We start from the raw sequence: 16,970 nt of genomic DNA, 5'->3' as shown, positions 1-16,970 counted from the left end.
GACAGAGAGGCAGGGAGACAACGTGACCAGAAAAGTAAACAGAGGGAGTACCTACAAAACTGCAGATGTGCTAGACTACGACAGAATCTGTCGAGCGCCTATGCTCACTACCACAAGATAGAACTCAAAACCCCTTAATACAGAGCAGTCGGGGTAATGGTTTGGGTATAGAAGCTGCTAGAGTATTATCTAGAAGCAGTATGCAGCAGTCCCTGCCATCTTTAGGCCAGATATTAGGATAATTTAGGGCTATGGCTTCACTGCTCCAAAGGCCCCTTGCAAAGAAGCTCGACAAGGAGTGTCTAGCTTTTATACACAGGCAGTTTAGATAGTATAATGACCTGTCCGGATTCATATTAGCGCCATTTCTTAGCGTGAAAAAGGATATCAACAAAAAACAAAGCAACCAGCCTGGCCTCTGGTAGAAGAGATAGGCATACCTGAAACAATCAAATAGAGACAGACAAATAGCCTTAGAAAGATGCTGGATGGTATTGATGCTTCTCAGCAAATAAAGGTATAAATCATAGGCCGAGTATGTGTCTTTCTTTGTCTCTGAGTTGAAGTGAATTTTGGTATATAACGAGAGTTGCCACTGGCCAGGATAATATGGTATCAAGATCTAGCAGTGCACAGACGTTAGCAGCCATCTATCAGGGGAAAGGGGTATATATCCAGAATCCAATACAATCGAGTGTATTATCTAAGTATTTTTCTAATTATTTCCCGCCTGGACCTTACAGACAAACCAGACAGGTAATAAATCAAGGAGGCTGATTCTATAGCGAGGCAAAATGGGTATATATCACCAAAACTACGGATCCGACTACCAAAAGGGAAGAAGCTCTCGAAAGGCCCCTGCAGAGTACAACTATTCAGCCTTACCTATGGAATTGAAGGAATTAAAAGGCACAACGTCGAAAGTCCAGCGAACAAGCAAGAAAGTAAGTAGGGTATCAACCAGGAAGATTAAAACTATGATTGAGAAAAGTTAAGGTTAAGAAAGAGAACGTTATTAAGAATTCCCTGCCAAAAACGCCCACAACGCCATCTAATGTTATACAGCGAGTGTTAACGGCGTGAAGGGAATGGGTATCGTAGCTTGCTGAGTTGGATGATTGAGCTTTTGGCCTGGCGTCTGGACAATGATGTTGGATCTTGCCTGTTTTGGACGAGATCGGAATGCGGAGAATATATTTATGCGTGATGACTAAGTAGGCGGCTCGGGCCATTCGCGGAGGGCACGGAAAGGGGAGCAACAAATAGCCAATGCTAGAAGAGAAGGAATTGATATGAATGGCTTCCATTTTTTGATCTAAGTCATGTACAGAAGGGGTGTAACTTCTAACTACCCGGAGGAATCTACAGCATAACTAACTCGCCGCGGTCTATAGACGCCTTTAACCAACTCTCTACTCGCTGCGGGAGTAACTAGTTAAGTAACATCAAGCCACCCTAAACACTTTGACGAAACGAACCAAGGTAATCTACTTACCTCATCATTTGATATCTAGGAGCGGCGTGTCTACTGGACATTGAACTGGGCCTTGAGGACCTCGCCGAACCGTCTGATGGCTTCCCTGATCATATCTGTCGGGGCAGCGGCGAAAGTCGACCTGAAGAACATGTCCTCCTCGGTAGCCGACTGGTCTGCCAAGAACCAGCTTCCGCGTGAAACAAGGACACCAGCATCGACAGCAGCCAGGAAAATCATTTCTTCAATAGCCTTGTGGTCCTTTCCTTGCTGATAGGCAGGGTGTTTCTTCCAGTCAACTCGCATCCAGTTCTACAGGGATATTAGCCTTTTTGTTGTTGTTTTTTTTGTTCCCTCCCCCGGCCTTCCAAGAGAGCAATAACGGGACGGAGAGGGAACGGGCAGGGGTTACGGGAGGGCAAAAAAGGAGAAAAACTTACGAACATGCCTGCAGTCGGAGGGTTGCAGGACGCCACGGCCTTGGGTAGGAACTCCTCGCAGGCATCCATGATGCAGTTCCTGCGCTTTGTGTACTCGATCCGGATATGGATGAGCCACTTGAGATATCCCTCATGGCCCCATGACTCGTCTAGGAGTTTGTACAGGATGATCTGAGCCATTCCGCTGGGTGCCTGGGTGGATGTTTCTGCCTGTCTGATCATGCGTTCTGTGAACTGGGCGGAGGAAACGAGGAAAGAGACTCGAGAGCCAGGGGAGAGCACCTTAGAGAAGGAATCTAGCCTGATAACACGCCCGTCTGTGTCCATGCTGAGGTATGAAGGGATCAGTGTCTTGAGGAACTCCTCTGTAGTTGCTGGTGGGGGAGGGGTTGGAGTGTTCAGCCCCATGTAGGGTTCCATCTGAAGGAAGTAGTATGGTTCATCTTCGACGACGATAATGTCGTGTTTCTGCGCGGCCTTGTAGACTTCCCTGCGTCGTTCGGCGCTCTGTGTGGCGCCCGTTGGATTCTGGCCGGAGGGGACGGTGTAGAGGACGATTGGCTTGCGAGCACCGCCGTGCGCAGCCGGGTCCCAATTGGTGAGAATTTCGTCCAAAGACGTAGCGAGGAGGCCTTCGGCATCGACTTTGACGGGGTAGGGAGTGATGCCCTGTGCAGCGGCGCCCTCCATGGCAGAGCAGAAAGTGTATTCTTCCGTCAGGATCATGTCGCCGGGCTTGCACAGCATACGTATAACAAAATCCCATCCCTGCGTGCTTCCGGGAGCCATGGTAATGTCCCAATCGCCGTATGGAGGGTTGTGAACGATCTAGTTCCATTGATATTTTTTTAGCCAGTATTCAGGGGTGGTGAGGCGGGGGGGGGGAGAGGACAGTGGCTGTACTTCAACATGTTCGGTGATCCATCGGACGAGGGCTGCATATCCGACTGACTGGCCGTAGTTGAGAGCCACCTCGAGATCGAAATCGCTCGTTCCGTCAGCCACATCGTGCTTTGTCGAAGTGAAGACGCACTCGGGGTTAGCAGGGGCCGGGTCTGCAAACTGGCTGGGGCTGGGAGCTTTGACGGAGATCTCATGGAAGGGGAAGTATTCCTGGGAAGGCAAACCACCTCCAAGCGAAATCACACCTTGCCGTGTGTTAGCTCAACCCCGATGTGGTGTGCGGTACAGTTAATAGAGATGGCAGATAAACCTACTGGGTCCCATGTACAGAGCCACTTGCTTCAAAGTCGACGGCTGCAAGAGGGTCAGTGAACTCGGCCTAGAGAGTACTCGAACAAGGGAGGGTGTGCCGAACGGACCTTTCGCAATTTACTCTCCTCGGTAAGGTAGCCTGTCCCGCCGAAGCCCGAACCAGTCAGTTAAAGTGCTTTTTGAGAATGTCTCGAATGTCTCTTCCGTCAGGCTGCCACTTACGGTCCCATCTCTTCGCTTTCGGTTGTGATGCAGATGCCTGTCGGTATATAAAGCGTAAGCCGGCTATTCCCACTGGACGATGGAAAGGAGGAAGAAGAAGAAAAGAAAAGATACAAAGAGAGGAAGACTTACCGCACTCTTGAACATGCTACTGTCGGAGAACGCAGCGACACCCTTTGGAAGGGCGAACCTGGTCCTGTTGGCAGCGACGTTGGCGACGGTCAGCGTCCCTTCAACGGCCTTCTGAGCCGCATCACCGGCAGCACCAGCAGCGTGGGGGGCCATCGGTCTGTCGGTATGTATAACTGTATGTATATTTATATGTATATACTCTCTAAGGACAAGTCAAAAGCCGAAAGAGGGAGGCAGGCAGGCGTGCAAATCTATCTAAATGCTGGCTCGTCAAGGTCAAGGTGGTTGAGTTGAATATCACTATCCCGGTAACTCGTGTAGTTATTATGTAGCGGGGATGCGCCTGGCGGGGTGGGAGATTGATAAGTAGATATATATACTTTTGATAGATCGGTACAAATAAGTAAGCAATATCATAACCGAAGAAAAAGAAAGGAACTTCCGCCCTGCCTATGACATCCGCCGAGGGGTTTGGTGATCACTAGAGGAAAGGATGAGCTCGGGCAAATGCTTCGGCCGGGTGTTCAGGCAATGTTATCCAGTTAACTATTTGGTTGGTTATGAGTTCGTTTAGCCTGCGAGTTAACTTGTTAAGTTACTTAGCATAGGTAGCTTATAAGAAGCAGCCAAAACGTGGGGCAGAGATGAAGCCCTTCTTTGCTTTTTCTAGATCGTGTTTGCTCCGAGTGTGACCAATAACATGCTTAATCCACGGCTATTCGAGAAAGAGAGAGAGGCAGAGGGACCAGGGTTGGTGAGACGTTGAGCCTGGGATCTATAGCCGGCCATGAAGGAGGAAGAGATGACGACGATGAAGGAAAAGGAGAGCAAGAGACTGCCTTAGCCGAAGCAAGGCCGACAAGCAAGCCGATCAAAAAGAAAGCACGGCGCAAAGCAAAGAGAGACAGTGTGAACCTTCCTCGCATATACGGTTTCAACGGCTAGTGAGAGGCAGCTCAGAGTCTAGTCTGGTCCTCTGGGCGGCTGACCAGCAAAGCAGTCAACATTATACTCAGCAGCCGAGCAGCCGAGAGGTTGAGGTGCCTTGATAGTCTATAAAAGGACTACCTAGTATGTGTAGAGGTAAGTATAGATCTAAAGCAGTTATGTAACTCGGTAGACAGGGGCCGCCCTGTCGGCTAACCAAGTAGACCGCCTTAGTTACCAACGAGTCAACCACTATACTAGAACAAAGAAGGGGAGAGAGAGGTCACTTGATGGGGGAAGCCAGCGACAACAACATGGAGACGACTCCTTATCCCGCTGCAACTTGGCCGCTCTCCAAAGGTTAAATACGGTAAGTGGAGCGATGGAGAAGAGAGCACAGGAGAGAGAGATGGACAGTAGAAGTAGAGAAGAAGCACTCAACTTAGGTGGTAGACGCAGTGGCAGCAGCAGTAAGAGCGAGCACCAAATAGTGAAAGGGAAAAGAAGGAGAGAGAAAGAGGCAGCAAGAGAGGCCGCGGAGAAGCAGACGGAGACGATCAAGGGCCTGTCTGGGCCTTCTTTTAAGTAACTTCGCCAGGTAGCTAACTTCTCTCTCCTGCCCTTGACCAGGTACTTCGTCTTCTCTCTCCCTCTCTCCCCCTTGACTTCTTCCGCTTCTTCCATGCAAGACCCCGTTAGTGGAGCAGGATGAGTCGTCGTCCGCCAGTCAAGCCTGCAGCAAGCGCCCAGACCTTTTTCCAAGGTCCCGGTTAGAAAGGTTGGGCCTTGGGCCTTGGCGGGGACCTTCGGTTGGGCGACGTTTTAAGTGAGCTGCTCCTCAGTGAGCGCCAAAGGCTGGGCAGCTAGTTAAAGGCTTAGTTAAAGGCTTAGTTAAGACTCAGTTAAAGACAGGCCGTGAAGAAGCCCCTAAGAACTCCCGCCTGCCTGCCTGCCTGCCTGCGCTGTCTCTCTCTGCGTCTTCTTCCCTCCCCGCCCTGCCTAGCCGGAAGAGCGTTAGTCAGCTTTCTTTTCATCTTATCTGTAACCTCACGTGGCTCTCTTGCTTCTTCTTCTTCTTCTGCTTCACTTTCTGCCTCTTTTCGCTTTTTGGCTCTCTTCCTATCATCTGCTACCACTTTTCCTCCCGACCTCCTCATTCGTGCCCTTGACTTCCCTCTTGTCTTCTGTGAACCCATTAGACCCTGCGAGGAGATCGCTGTGGCATGGCTGATGGTCTCTTCGGCCTCGTGGAGTGCGTGTGCGATATAACCTGAACCTGCTATCAAGACTTAATAAAGAGACCTCTTGACCTGACTTGACCTTTCTTTACCTGACCCGGGCAGGGCTCGACTGGACCGGCTGGCCTCTCCATGGATGTCAAGCCACCGTCTCCGGCCGACGAGAATGGCCTCAAGCGGAAGCGTACTTACCAATTCCTCTCTCTTTGTTTTTGTTTTGTTGTCATTCTTCACGAGTGGTTGGTAGTAGATGGGACGGTTTTTGCTGACGAAAGGTGCAGGGCCCGCCGCTTGTGTTCACTGCCACCAACGCAAAGTCCGTTGTGATGCGCGCACCGTTGGGGTACCCTGCTCCAACTGTAGGACGGCGGGCAAGCTAGACTGTAGGATCCACGAGAAAAAGAAGCGGACCGCCTCAAGGTCTCTCCGGCATCCCGTCCCGATCAGATGCGCTCCCTTTCCGGAATCGGACGAGCCGCATGCACAGGCCTCGCTGTCTAACCCGCCCATGCCAGACTCGCACCACACCACAATGTCGATTCTGGACATTCCCGCCCAACACCACCAGCAACACCACCAGCACCAACAACAGCAGCAGCAGCAACAGCACCGCTACCAGCACCTTGAACATGATCCTGATCCTGATCGTGAACAGAAAGAGGGGTCCTATCCGGCTGCGTCGGTTATGGACTACCGTGACATCTCGCCGGACGAGGAAGAGACGTCGGAGCGGGACAAGCAGCTGGCAAAGCTGATCGATGAAGAGTCCACAAACCGCAAGATACAGAAGAATGTCAGAGTCATCTACGTAGGCCAGGATGTATCCAATCTCAACTTCCTCTTGCGCCAGCAGCATGTAGACCGCGACGACGAAGTATACCACTTTGCTACCAACGAGATCTCTCGCAAGTATATCGAATGTGGCTTCGAACAGGTGCCTCGGGATGCCTTCGTCTTGCCCGAACCTGCGCTGGCCGACGAGCTGGTCGACGCCTACTTCAAACATGTCAATCCCGGTTTCCCCATCCTGGCAGAGGATATCTTCATGGCACAGTACAAGGGACGGGACTCCTCCGATGCTCCCTCTCTTTTAATCCTACAGGCTGTCCTGCTTGCTGGTGCTCATGTCTCCCGTCCCCGGCCGATGCGAGACACGCTCAAGGCAGCCTTCTTTCGACGGGCAAAGCTCCTGTTCGAAGCAAGGGTGGAGCGGAACAGGGATATCATGGTCCAGGCGGCGCTCCTACTTACCTGGTACTCAGATCCGGTGGACGATGATGTCGCTGCCAATGCCCATTACTGGGTAGGTGTTGCAGCAAGGATAGCTACGGGGCTGGGGATGCATCGGAACTCCGGATCCAGCATATTCGTCCCTCACGATAAGCGCATGTGGCGCAGAGCATGGTGGATTCTAGTCCAATTCGACGTCATGGTTTCCCTGCAGTACGGTCGTCCGCAGGCCATAAACCTGGACGATTGTGACGTCGAGCCATTGAGGGCGGCAGACTTCGAGGGTTGTGGCAATAATATCCAAAAGGACTACGTGATACAGTTCACAGAGCTCTGCTGCATGATCTCCTTCATCGTCCGCGAACGTTTCGGTCTGCGCATTGCGCCCGAACGACGCAAGAGTATCCTCTCCGAAGCGGACAAGGCATTGGCAAACTGGTCTATCAAACTGCCCGATACAGTCCGCATGTCCACCTCAGACATGCACGCCTGGCCGGCCTTGCTCCATCTAACATACAACAACTTCCTCATCCTGCTGCACCGTCCTCACCCGCGAGCCTCGGCAGATACCTACGCCCACAACGACGCTGAGATATGCAGTGCCGCCGCGGGAGTGATTGTCTCTATCTTCGAAGAACTCCGTGAAAAGGATAGGGTCAAGTACCTCTGGTCTTCGTCCGTCAACACGCTTTCACGAGCCATGATACAGATCAGAGTGGGAACTACGCTTCTCAAACCCGGTACTTGCAATCAAATGCCCTGCGCCGATTCGACTCTACCCTCGGTCTCCCTCCGTGCGCTGTCGGAATACTGGCATAACGCAGAGAGTATCTTGCACCTGTTCGAAAGCTCAAAGCGGCTCAAGTATGATATGCAAATGGTCAAGTCGAAACAGACTAATATCACACAATCGCAAAAGGAAGGGGACGCGGTATCCAAGTCAATCGAAGGCCCAACACCACAAGTAGAGACACCGCTACCGCAACCGCAGCTCCATAACTGGTGGCCTAAAGCCCAGCTCGGTGAACGACTAACCTACTTCTCGAACTCAGAATCCATCGCGTCCGTCAGCGCACCGCATCATCCTCCACCACCACAACCCCAAGCGCCTCAACCTCATCCACAACCTCAACCCCAACCTCAACCGCAGCAGCAACAACAACCTCGTGCCCGCGCATCAGATCATATTCCGTCTCCGGGCCAGGGACCAGACTGGCGACAGCTCTTCACCTTTGAGTCTGAAGCCTGCGGAGCCGTTGTCCCTGAAAATCTTAACGACATGGAAGACGAATGGCGCGAGCTATACTTGCACGATCCGGGATTGACGGATTATTTCCAGGAGAGTACCTGGTTGCAGAGCTAGGGCGATCGCTGGTGTCTTTTCCTCTCCCCACCATATATATCTTATCCCAACCCATCCATCCGCCTTATCAATCAGCTTTCTTATTATATATACCCATACCATCTAGTTACGGCAGTTAACGTTAACGAACGATATCCTATATACTACATTGCACTATATTGCACTATATTATATTACATTCCACCTCTTCGGTGCAAGGACTGGCGTTGACATTCAACCTTTTTTTTCCTTCGATTCTTTCAAGGCACTTTTTCCTACTTTTCTCAATAGGAGCAGTTTCATTATTAGGGTAAAATATGGATGGTTGCGAAAAGTTCCTTTTCTCGACTGGTTTGCTTTGCGTGGGTTTGATTGATGTATATAGTACCTACTTCTACTTCTTCTATTTGGTAATGTGTGTGCGTGTGTATATATACCATTTTTTCATACCTTTTCTTTGCCCTTTCCCATTCCCTTATATAGACCCTTGATCTTGGCTACTACCATAGATTAAATAAAGCGATTTTATACACAGACTAAGTATTTTTTGTAGGCTTGTTTGGCGCTGGTTGACTCGTTCGGTTTGTCTCCATGGTTCAAAACTAATTAACTTCCGCCTCGCTCTCCACATCAACACCTCGAAACCTCTTCAGTTGCTTTAAATAAACCACCACCACCCACCAGCGCATTGCCAGCAGCACACCATGGCGGCACAAGTTGATCCAAGGAGACAGCAAGGCACGTCAGACCAGCTCTCCCTCTCTCTATACTTACGTTCCCGCCTAACTAATCCCCGCAGAGCTGCAAATGCAATACTCCAACTTCAAAACCACCCTCCACCAACTCGCACAGAAGATAGGCGACATAGAGACCGAAGCTGAAGAACACAAGTACTCACCCACCACCGAGCTGCCTCCCTACTTCCACCTTTAGCCACTGACACCATCGAAAATGAAAAAAGACTCGTAATAGAATCCCTTCAACCCCTCCCTCTAGACCGGAAATGCTTCCGCATGATCAACGGCGTGCTTGTCGAGCGGACAGTGAAGGACGTTATTCCTTCGCTAAAGACGAACGCAGATGGACTCAAGCAGGTTCTCGACGAGCTTATGAAGCAGTACAAGAGTAAGCAGGACGAGATGGACAATTGGAAGAAGAAGAACCACATCCAGGTCGTGCAGCAGTAGGGTAGGGTAGGCTAGGGCATGGGATAAAAAATCAATGGAGTTTATGTATGGTCTTTTTTCTTCTACCCTACATTGACTACTTAACTAGTTACTTGCTTAGTTACTTACCGGTCGGTATGTTTTACCTAGTTAGTTGCGGCTGTTGTTGTGTTGAGTAGAGGCAGCTTTCTAAAGCACCAGAACAGCACTACACTCTGGCTATGGCTCTGGCTATGACTATGCAAGGGGACCCAGCCGGTCAGTGCATAAAGAGATTAAGCTTGTCGACGATGCACATCTACCTAACCAACCCGGAGCCAGCATGGACAAACGGACACGCTGAGACGGGCACGGAACGACAAGCGAAGACCTCGCTTCCGTTGTCTCTAAATAGGTTAATCTAATCCGGCCGGGTACAGTTAACTAACTGGGTAGCTAGCAATGATGGTGTACTGTACTCAGAAAACAATGAAGGAAGAGGTCGGTTGGGTATCGACGGCCACATGCAGTCATCCTCTTTTGGGGTGGAAGAGTATTCCGTAAGAGGAAGAAGAAGGGTGAGGACTTGTGCAATATGCAGGAGACAGATCACTTATCGGCTGTCACGAAGATGGTTGGATGATCCCGATCAGCTTGCTCGATCTTTGGTCTTTGATTAAACTACGGGGTACTACTGCGCTTGTCTGTGCTAGCTAGCTTCGAGCTGTTCATGCATCTTGCAAGACATGCTTAAGTATAATTAATTGCATAGACCTTCTATAACAAGATAAGGAGTTGCCAGCAGCCTTGGAAGCCAGCGTTATGATGCCATGGACCTGTTTGCTGTCAACTGAAGCTTCCTCTGGCTGGCCGAGTATCTAACTAACTCATTACTTTGGCCGGCCTGATTCTGAACTGACCGCCGTCTGCATCTATAGACAGCATCATCAGCATCAGCATCAGCATCAGCATCATCACCCTCAACAACACCAACAACATCTGTGTTAATATCAGTGTTTATGCCAATGATGGATATGGACCGTAGTAGTAAATAACACTTGAGGAGGCAAAACGAGATAAGAGAATAACCTAATCTTATCTTCTTCCATCGTCAACTTCATCTTCCTCGACTTCGGCTCTTGGAACTTCGTCTTGTCAACAACACGAACGAACCAACGCCCGCCTACGTCAGTCTCTGCAACCACGGTCGACTGCTCTGCTCTGTCACATCGCCCTGTCGTATACCCAACTTGCGGTCAAGCATCGGAGAACAGCAGAACCAGAACCAGCAGAACCAGCAGCGACAGAAGAAGAAGCAAAAATAGCACAAGTTCGTTGGCTAGCGCGGCGCAGCAGAAAGAAACCCTCGACTCGCATCGTCGCCCAGCTGCTGAGACCGGAGACTGAGCGAGCTTCAAAGGCAGCATCAGCTTCGACACGAACCAACGCCGAACTGTCACTCGATTTCCGCCCAACCAGGCAGCCCAGCCATCCCCACCGACAGTTTAGAGACCTCGAAGCCAGCTCGAGTCGAGTCGCACCGGGCGAAGTCACAGCGCTCTCAGCACTGGAAAGCCCAGCGCGTTTTGCTTTTTTAGCCTCTTTTTTGCGACCCGGCGATTAGCCCTTGTCCTGCCCTCGCCCTGGCTGCCGCTTTCTGTTTGGCCTTCCAAACAACATACTCCGTACGTCCATCCAGTCACCACGCAGCCAGCCAACCCCAAGCACTCGACCTCCCTTACCTTACACCTCTGTCTTTTTTTATATTTTTTTTATTGCTTATTTCTGTTCTGTTTTTTTACCTTTTTCTTTCGTTTTTGCCTTTGCCTTGCCTTTGTTGCTGCTTCGCTGTTCGGCCAGCCGCCTGGTCCTTGCTTGTTCCACGACCTCCCATTGCCCGCGGATACGGCTCGAGGGTACCCACCCCCTTTCTTTCCCTCTCCCTCCCTATCTCTGTCACTTGTCGCTGTTCCTTCTGTTTCCGTTTCTGTCTGCAGCTGGCCGTCCATCGTCTTCCATCCAGTCATCGCTCCTTGGATGGAAGAAGAAAAGATGCTTGCTGGTTCAGCACGGCGATCGTGAAGCAAGACTACCGTGTTCATTGGGTGCTGAAGCTAATGCGGTCCCCCTTCGATGCAGGACACAAGGGACCAACGCGCCCGCCCACGGCCATTTGACATTTGACGTTTGGGACCTACAGGACCAAGTCAGACTATCATAGTTAATTCGCATCCCGTCTTTAGGTTTGCACGGAGGGTTGAGTGACGTGTCAAGTCCACACGCACACTACTCGAAGCAGCAGGGCGTCATCCCATACGCTCCGTTTGCCGCAAGAGCCGTTCTTTCCCCCCTTGCCTTGCTTGTCCCTGCCCCCTTTGCGCACCTCCTCGTACATACATAACCAACGGACGTATAAGCCATGTCTTCGGCCTCTCCTCCAAAGGAACCAGAGGTGGAACCAGTTACTCAGTCAGGAGACGAGGCGGAGCCCATGGAAAGAGAACACCACGATATACAGACGCAGGGCCAGGGCGAATTCGAGGTCAAAGAGCAGGACCGATGGCTGCCAATTGCAAATGGTTCGTCTATACCTTTCTTGTTATTACCCATCACCATCATCTTTTGATGTTACCTCCCTGCCCTTATCTTCCCCATGATTCTTTCACGCGAAAAGAAACGGACCTGGACTGGCGCAGAAGAAGACACCCCGAAGGACTGGTTGATGTTGATGCGCGCGCACAACACACGACACTAGCTGCTTGACATACACTCCCTCTTGTCAAGCTCAAGTCCCTCTACCAGACCGAAACCATTCAGATGTCTATGCTTCACCCCACTTCCCCCAAACCAAGCTACACACGCATACACTCAATCAGCCTTAAGCTGATGCGCTGCAACCTTGAATTTGGCTGCAGCACGGTCCAATCACCAGAGATATCATATCACCCATGCTCGTTCCTCACGTTTATCAACCGCGTCAATGTTCCTAACATGTGATTTCCTCTCTCTCTAACTTCCCATAGTGGCCCGAATTATGAAAACTGCCCTGCCCGAGAACGCCAAAATAGCAAAGGAAGCAAAGGAGTGCATGCAGGAGTGCGTGAGCGAGTTCATATCGTTCATCACCAGCGAAGGTACGTCACACGATGCGACAGGGGTGGCATTGACATTGCCATTGCCATTGCACCTTGGAAATGGAAGATAGATGCTAATGTATGATGATGGAACCATATAGCTTCGGAAAAGTGTCAGGGAGAGAAGCGCAAGACCGTCAATGGAGAGGATATCCTGTTTGCTATGACATCGCTCGGATTCGAAAACTACGCCGAAGCCTTGAAGATCTACCTTACGAAATACCGGGAAGTAAGTACACAGTTGTATGCACATCTTCTTTATAACTCTCTCTCTCTTTTCTTTCTTTTCCTTTACCCGTACACCTTCTCTCTCCCATGATCTACACCACATATCCCGCCAATGTCTTTCTCCCATCCGTTCAAAGCCATATGCTAACCAACTTACCAGACCCAAACTGCCAGGGGCGAAAACCAGAACCGACCATCCAGCAGCGGTTATGGATCCGGTGGCCCAGTCGGCGGTCCCGCCCCCGTACCAGCAGGCATGGCCGGAGCAGCTCCAGCTCAACAACCACCAGCGGGCTTCACAGTCCCTCCACCCCCAGAGGCTTCCAACAACCTTCTGACTGCGAGTCTCGACCCGAACGAGCAGGATGGCGCAGCATACGGCTATCCAGCCATGGTAGGCACGGCGCACAATGGCGCCGGTGGAGAGACTTACTAGCCCTCTCAAAGACTCTGCCTGGCTCAAGGATACGGTGGAAGGTTGTCAAGAACTACAACATGAGTACTTGGCATCTCCCTGTGCCTCGAGCAAGACAGTAAATGGGAAGCAGAAAGCGGGAGTGAGAGAGGAATCCAAACTGGAACTACTGTACTTTTTCGTTGTCTTCTATATATCTATCTTTTCCCTCCTTGTTCTTTTTTTTTCAGGGCGTCACAAGGGAGTGGAGTCTCCATGGAAGGAAAGGTACGCACCTATTGATTCAAACCACCATGGCTGGGAAACAAGCAAGCCAATACAGGTCCACGAACGGCAAGGACTGGACGAACTAACCCGGAATAAGTGAAGAACGGGCTGTTATTTTTTGGAGTTATTACTACCTTTTTTGTCAGTCTGATATGATTGCTACTACTATAGATCGAGACGTGCTCAGTGCCTCCATCGACCTAATTACCTCTATTTCGTTGCTTGTGCCGGTTTACCTGTGTCTATTCTTAAGTTACGTCATCTTTATCATACTACTCCTCTCCACCTACCGCCGCCTGCTCTGGATGGTCTAAGGTGCCGGGTACACCGCGGCAGGCGGCTATTAAACTTATGCTTAATAGGCGCCATTCCCTGTCAACTTGAACCGGATATTTTGCCGGTAAGCGCCATCGGTGGCGGGGCCTAGGCCGATATCTAACTCTTACATCCCACTCTGATGTATATAAATACTGAATATATTATATAGGACATAAATCATCTGCCTTAGAAATTGGCTCTCCATTCAGTCCCTCATAAGCCAACATTTACTTCTACCCTCAAAATGCGTCTCTCCTACACCCCCAACCCCCCACCAACATCCACGCCCGAGGAAGCCGCCATTCTCGAACGAGTACAAACCCGGCGCGGCGCCAACGGCCTTCTCCCACTAGACTTAACCCTCTTACATTCTTTCCCAGTCGCAGATGGCTGGAACTCCTTCCTCGGCGCCATCCGCACCCGCACATCCATCCCCGCAGCTGTCCGCGAACTAGCCATCTGCCGCGTCGCAGCTATCAACCAAGCATGGTTCGAATGGAACCAGCATTTCCCTTTGCTCAAGGCTGCAGGTGTGTCTGATCAAGCAGTTGAATTAATCAAGCTTGATACGTGTGACGAAGCGGAATTGGCAAAGGCGCTGGATAGCAAGGAGCTTATGGCTGTGTACCGGTACTCGAGCGCCATGACGAGAAGCGTCAAAGTTCCAGAGGGTGTGTTTGAGGAGCTTAAGGGGCTGTTTAGTGAGAAGGAGGTTGTTGAGATCACGGCTACGACTGCGGCGTATAATTGCGTCAGTAGGTTTTTAGTCGCGCTGAATGTGGGTGAGATGAATGAATAAGTCTTCTATTCGACGTGGTTTGAATAGTGTAGTGTTTATTGAGATGGGCTATTTAAAGAAGAGCTTGGGCCTGATGATAAGACGATTTAAAACTATGATTTATCAAGCATATTACTCAGAGAATTTTGATAACTATCATAGCTAGATTGAGATTGGCCTCATGCGTTTACCTAGGTATTCTTGGTGTCGGGCCGATCCGCAAGCCAAGAGTGACTAAAAGAGGAAAGGAGCTTGGTTTTCTCCAGCAATGAGAAACAAACTTGACTAGTTCCCATACACCATTCCTAGGGCTTTCGTAAGTTGCTCGCTAGATAAGCCAATGCGGCAATACCAAATAATGCTGATGAATGATAGGCCGCTAGCTAGACGGGTATATCACAAAGCATAAATTCGTATATTTGATCTAGAGGCTATAAGCCAAACAAGCATGCATAGGCTACCTATCATATCCATACCTTAATCTGCCTCTATGATAACTAATAGTTAGCATATTTATCAGAAAATACGACTGTCACCAGATGCCCTCCTACTATCCCCAAGAAATCTGATCTTGGTAACACTATAAATGGGTAACTAGCCGATGCTACCTCCTTGACCACATCAGTCTGCCTTAATCAGAAGACTGCTGTCGAAAGTTATTTTCCCCAGGAAGTTATTGTAGAGCTATCAATCAGCTGTTGTTTGGCCAACTAGCTGATGTCTTCGGCAAATAATGGGAATGAGTGTAATTGACCCTTTGCTGTAGGAAATGGGAAATATGGTGGTGCAGCCGGTGGCATGCTCATGGCTTGGCCGAGGCATTATTTTAAGCCAACCTGCCAGTACGTCAACGTGACATTGTTTATACAGCACTTATTTCTATGGAATAATGGTGATCGCTCACAGCTGGCGGCTTGTTCATGGGTATGGTATTCGTTTCCCTGAACGTTCCGTATAATAGGGAGGGGTTTTGGCGAAAAATCTGTCCCACGTAATTTCCTTCTCATCTATTCGTCAGCTCCTGTCCTTTTTCAGCTAATGTATGGAAGTAGCCTATATACCTAGGGCTCATATCGAACTCTCAAATATTTCCTCGTAGGTATGGCTTCTATATGTGCCTTTGTACTCCTGGAGGATGTTAATTAGGGTAAATAAGCAGCTTCCCACGTTATCGTTTCAGCAGCCGTACTACTGCCGTGGTTATGACCGTAACCATTTATCAGTTCCGCCCTTCTATACTGGGTATACTCCTTCTTGCCAGCCGATTTCCAGGCTGTAAAAATACGTCCTGCCTTGATAACTTCCGTGCGCGGTAACCACATTATTATAGGCACTCGTCTTCCTGCCTGCCAGGCGGCTACGACGGCCGACCGTGTGGTTATCGGTTCAATATTTCGGCAGTGTCTGGGGTTGTTGCCGTCCCTGCGGCGATCGTCAGCAATGCTTTTGGTCGGCGTGCCGGACGAATTGCGGACACTGCCGCTTCGGCATCTAATCCCAAACCAGTTTCACTCAGGCGACACATATGCGTATTCCACGGCCGCATCTCTCGGCTAGCTAGGCACAATAACAAGGAATAAGGTGGCAGGCCTGTATAATGATGCACTAGGGTTTATGTGGTAGACAGGATTGGCGTTGGCAAGGTTTTGTGCCTGTAGCCTTGGGAGGGATCGTATTGAGAACAGACCTGGAGATTAAGTACGGTTTAACCGAGGAGAGCAACGCTGAAGAAAACGGGATTACTGGTAGTTAGTTCACTCGGTAGAATATAGCCAGCTGTATGCGTTTTGTGAGGATGTCAAAGATACTCCATACATGCAAATTGTAGTAAATCGTCGGGGGTTGCACGGAGTTTTCCCAAGCTGTGTTTACTCTGTGAAATGTGATGCGGGAAGTGGATCAGATGATCCTTCGTTGATTGGCGGACACATTTACCCCTGATGATTGGCTATATGCATAACATAGCTAGCCCGTTTGGGTTAAACACGTACTAAGTATATCAAAACGGCAATAACACAGGAAGCTCTCGCGCTCGTCTTGCTCGACGACTATCACGAACTTGTTTGATACTTCTTACTACACCTAGCGGACCCCGCCTGACACAATATCCTATGCTCATGGTTCCTTCTGTTTGACGCATAATGCCACGTTTGACGGGCGGCGATAAAGACGAAAGTTAATGAACCAACATAGAATGCACTATTGATTGCCACGTCCACTACTCCGTAGATTTATACTTGCTGATGTCACCGCTCATTACCCCGTGCTACAGATGATATATAATTAAGGAGGTTGTGTCTAGAAAGTTATCGCTATGCTATTAAAGTCATTACTACAGTGAGTTCTTTATATAGCGAGAGTGTGTTCACTTCAAGACACCGTGTTCAGTCTATCTAGCATGTTCAGGCTATACCATTCTGTACTCGCAAGTGGATTATATACATGGGCCATGAGCTTTGGGCTAC

At 49.9% G+C, this 16,970-nt stretch overlaps 8 protein-coding genes across 8 annotated transcripts; 5 read left to right on the top strand and 3 right to left on the bottom strand.

Moving 5' to 3' along the window:
- Window positions 1-1,525: 1,525 nt before the first annotated feature.
- Window positions 1,526-3,636, bottom strand: MGYG_02912 (aromatic amino acid aminotransferase; the record flags this gene model as incomplete). The annotated part of the gene is made up of 7 exons (XM_003175339.1): window positions 1,526-1,786; window positions 1,915-2,742; window positions 2,818-3,062; window positions 3,132-3,171; window positions 3,237-3,268; window positions 3,352-3,388; window positions 3,484-3,636. The coding sequence occupies 7 exons, from the start codon at window positions 3,634-3,636 to the stop codon at window positions 1,526-1,528; spliced, it is 1,596 nt and encodes a 531-aa protein (XP_003175387.1).
- A 407-nt stretch (window positions 3,637-4,043) lies between these two features.
- MGYG_09002 (hypothetical protein) lies at window positions 4,044-4,999 on the top strand (the record flags this gene model as incomplete). The annotated part of the gene is made up of 3 exons (XM_003175338.1): window positions 4,044-4,047; window positions 4,214-4,427; window positions 4,645-4,999. The coding sequence occupies 3 exons, from the start codon at window positions 4,044-4,046 to the stop codon at window positions 4,997-4,999; spliced, it is 573 nt and encodes a 190-aa protein (XP_003175386.1).
- A 309-nt stretch (window positions 5,000-5,308) lies between these two features.
- Window positions 5,309-5,782, bottom strand: MGYG_09001 (hypothetical protein; the record flags this gene model as incomplete). The annotated part of the gene is made up of 3 exons (XM_003175337.1): window positions 5,309-5,409; window positions 5,462-5,594; window positions 5,741-5,782. The coding sequence occupies 3 exons, from the start codon at window positions 5,780-5,782 to the stop codon at window positions 5,309-5,311; spliced, it is 276 nt and encodes a 91-aa protein (XP_003175385.1).
- A 398-nt stretch (window positions 5,783-6,180) lies between these two features.
- MGYG_02911 (acetamidase regulatory protein) lies at window positions 6,181-8,241 on the top strand (the record flags this gene model as incomplete). Its single annotated transcript, XM_003175336.1, has 1 exon — window positions 6,181-8,241. The coding sequence occupies one exon, from the start codon at window positions 6,181-6,183 to the stop codon at window positions 8,239-8,241; it is 2,061 nt and encodes a 686-aa protein (XP_003175384.1).
- A 786-nt stretch (window positions 8,242-9,027) lies between these two features.
- On the top strand, window positions 9,028-9,407 carry MGYG_02910 (hypothetical protein; the record flags this gene model as incomplete). Its single annotated transcript, XM_003175335.1, has 2 exons — window positions 9,028-9,110; window positions 9,182-9,407. 2 exons carry the CDS (start codon window positions 9,028-9,030, stop codon window positions 9,405-9,407), a joined length of 309 nt encoding a protein of 102 aa, XP_003175383.1.
- Window positions 9,408-10,589: 1,182 nt separating this feature from the next.
- On the bottom strand, window positions 10,590-11,374 carry MGYG_09000 (hypothetical protein; the record flags this gene model as incomplete). Its single annotated transcript, XM_003175334.1, has 2 exons — window positions 10,590-10,964; window positions 11,168-11,374. 2 exons carry the CDS (start codon window positions 11,372-11,374, stop codon window positions 10,590-10,592), a joined length of 582 nt encoding a protein of 193 aa, XP_003175382.1.
- A 252-nt stretch (window positions 11,375-11,626) lies between these two features.
- Window positions 11,627-13,163, top strand: MGYG_02909 (hypothetical protein; the record flags this gene model as incomplete). The annotated part of the gene is made up of 4 exons (XM_003175333.1): window positions 11,627-11,944; window positions 12,389-12,499; window positions 12,601-12,728; window positions 12,888-13,163. Exons 1-4 carry the CDS (start codon window positions 11,785-11,787, stop codon window positions 13,161-13,163), a joined length of 675 nt encoding a protein of 224 aa, XP_003175381.1. The 5' UTR covers window positions 11,627-11,784.
- Window positions 13,164-13,971: 808 nt separating this feature from the next.
- Window positions 13,972-14,526, top strand: MGYG_02908 (4-carboxymuconolactone decarboxylase; the record flags this gene model as incomplete). The annotated part of the gene is made up of 1 exon (XM_003175332.1): window positions 13,972-14,526. The coding sequence occupies one exon, from the start codon at window positions 13,972-13,974 to the stop codon at window positions 14,524-14,526; it is 555 nt and encodes a 184-aa protein (XP_003175380.1).
- Between the last annotated feature and the right edge of the window lie 2,444 nt (window positions 14,527-16,970).

Source organism: Nannizzia gypsea, genomic scaffold, assembly GCF_000150975.2.
Source record: "Nannizzia gypsea CBS 118893 supercont1.2 genomic scaffold, whole genome shotgun sequence".
NCBI classification, from domain to species: Eukaryota; Fungi; Ascomycota; class Eurotiomycetes; order Onygenales; family Arthrodermataceae; genus Nannizzia; species Nannizzia gypsea.
The sequence above is the reverse complement of the archived record's forward strand: the minus strand, read 5'-3'. Positions and strand labels throughout refer to the sequence as shown.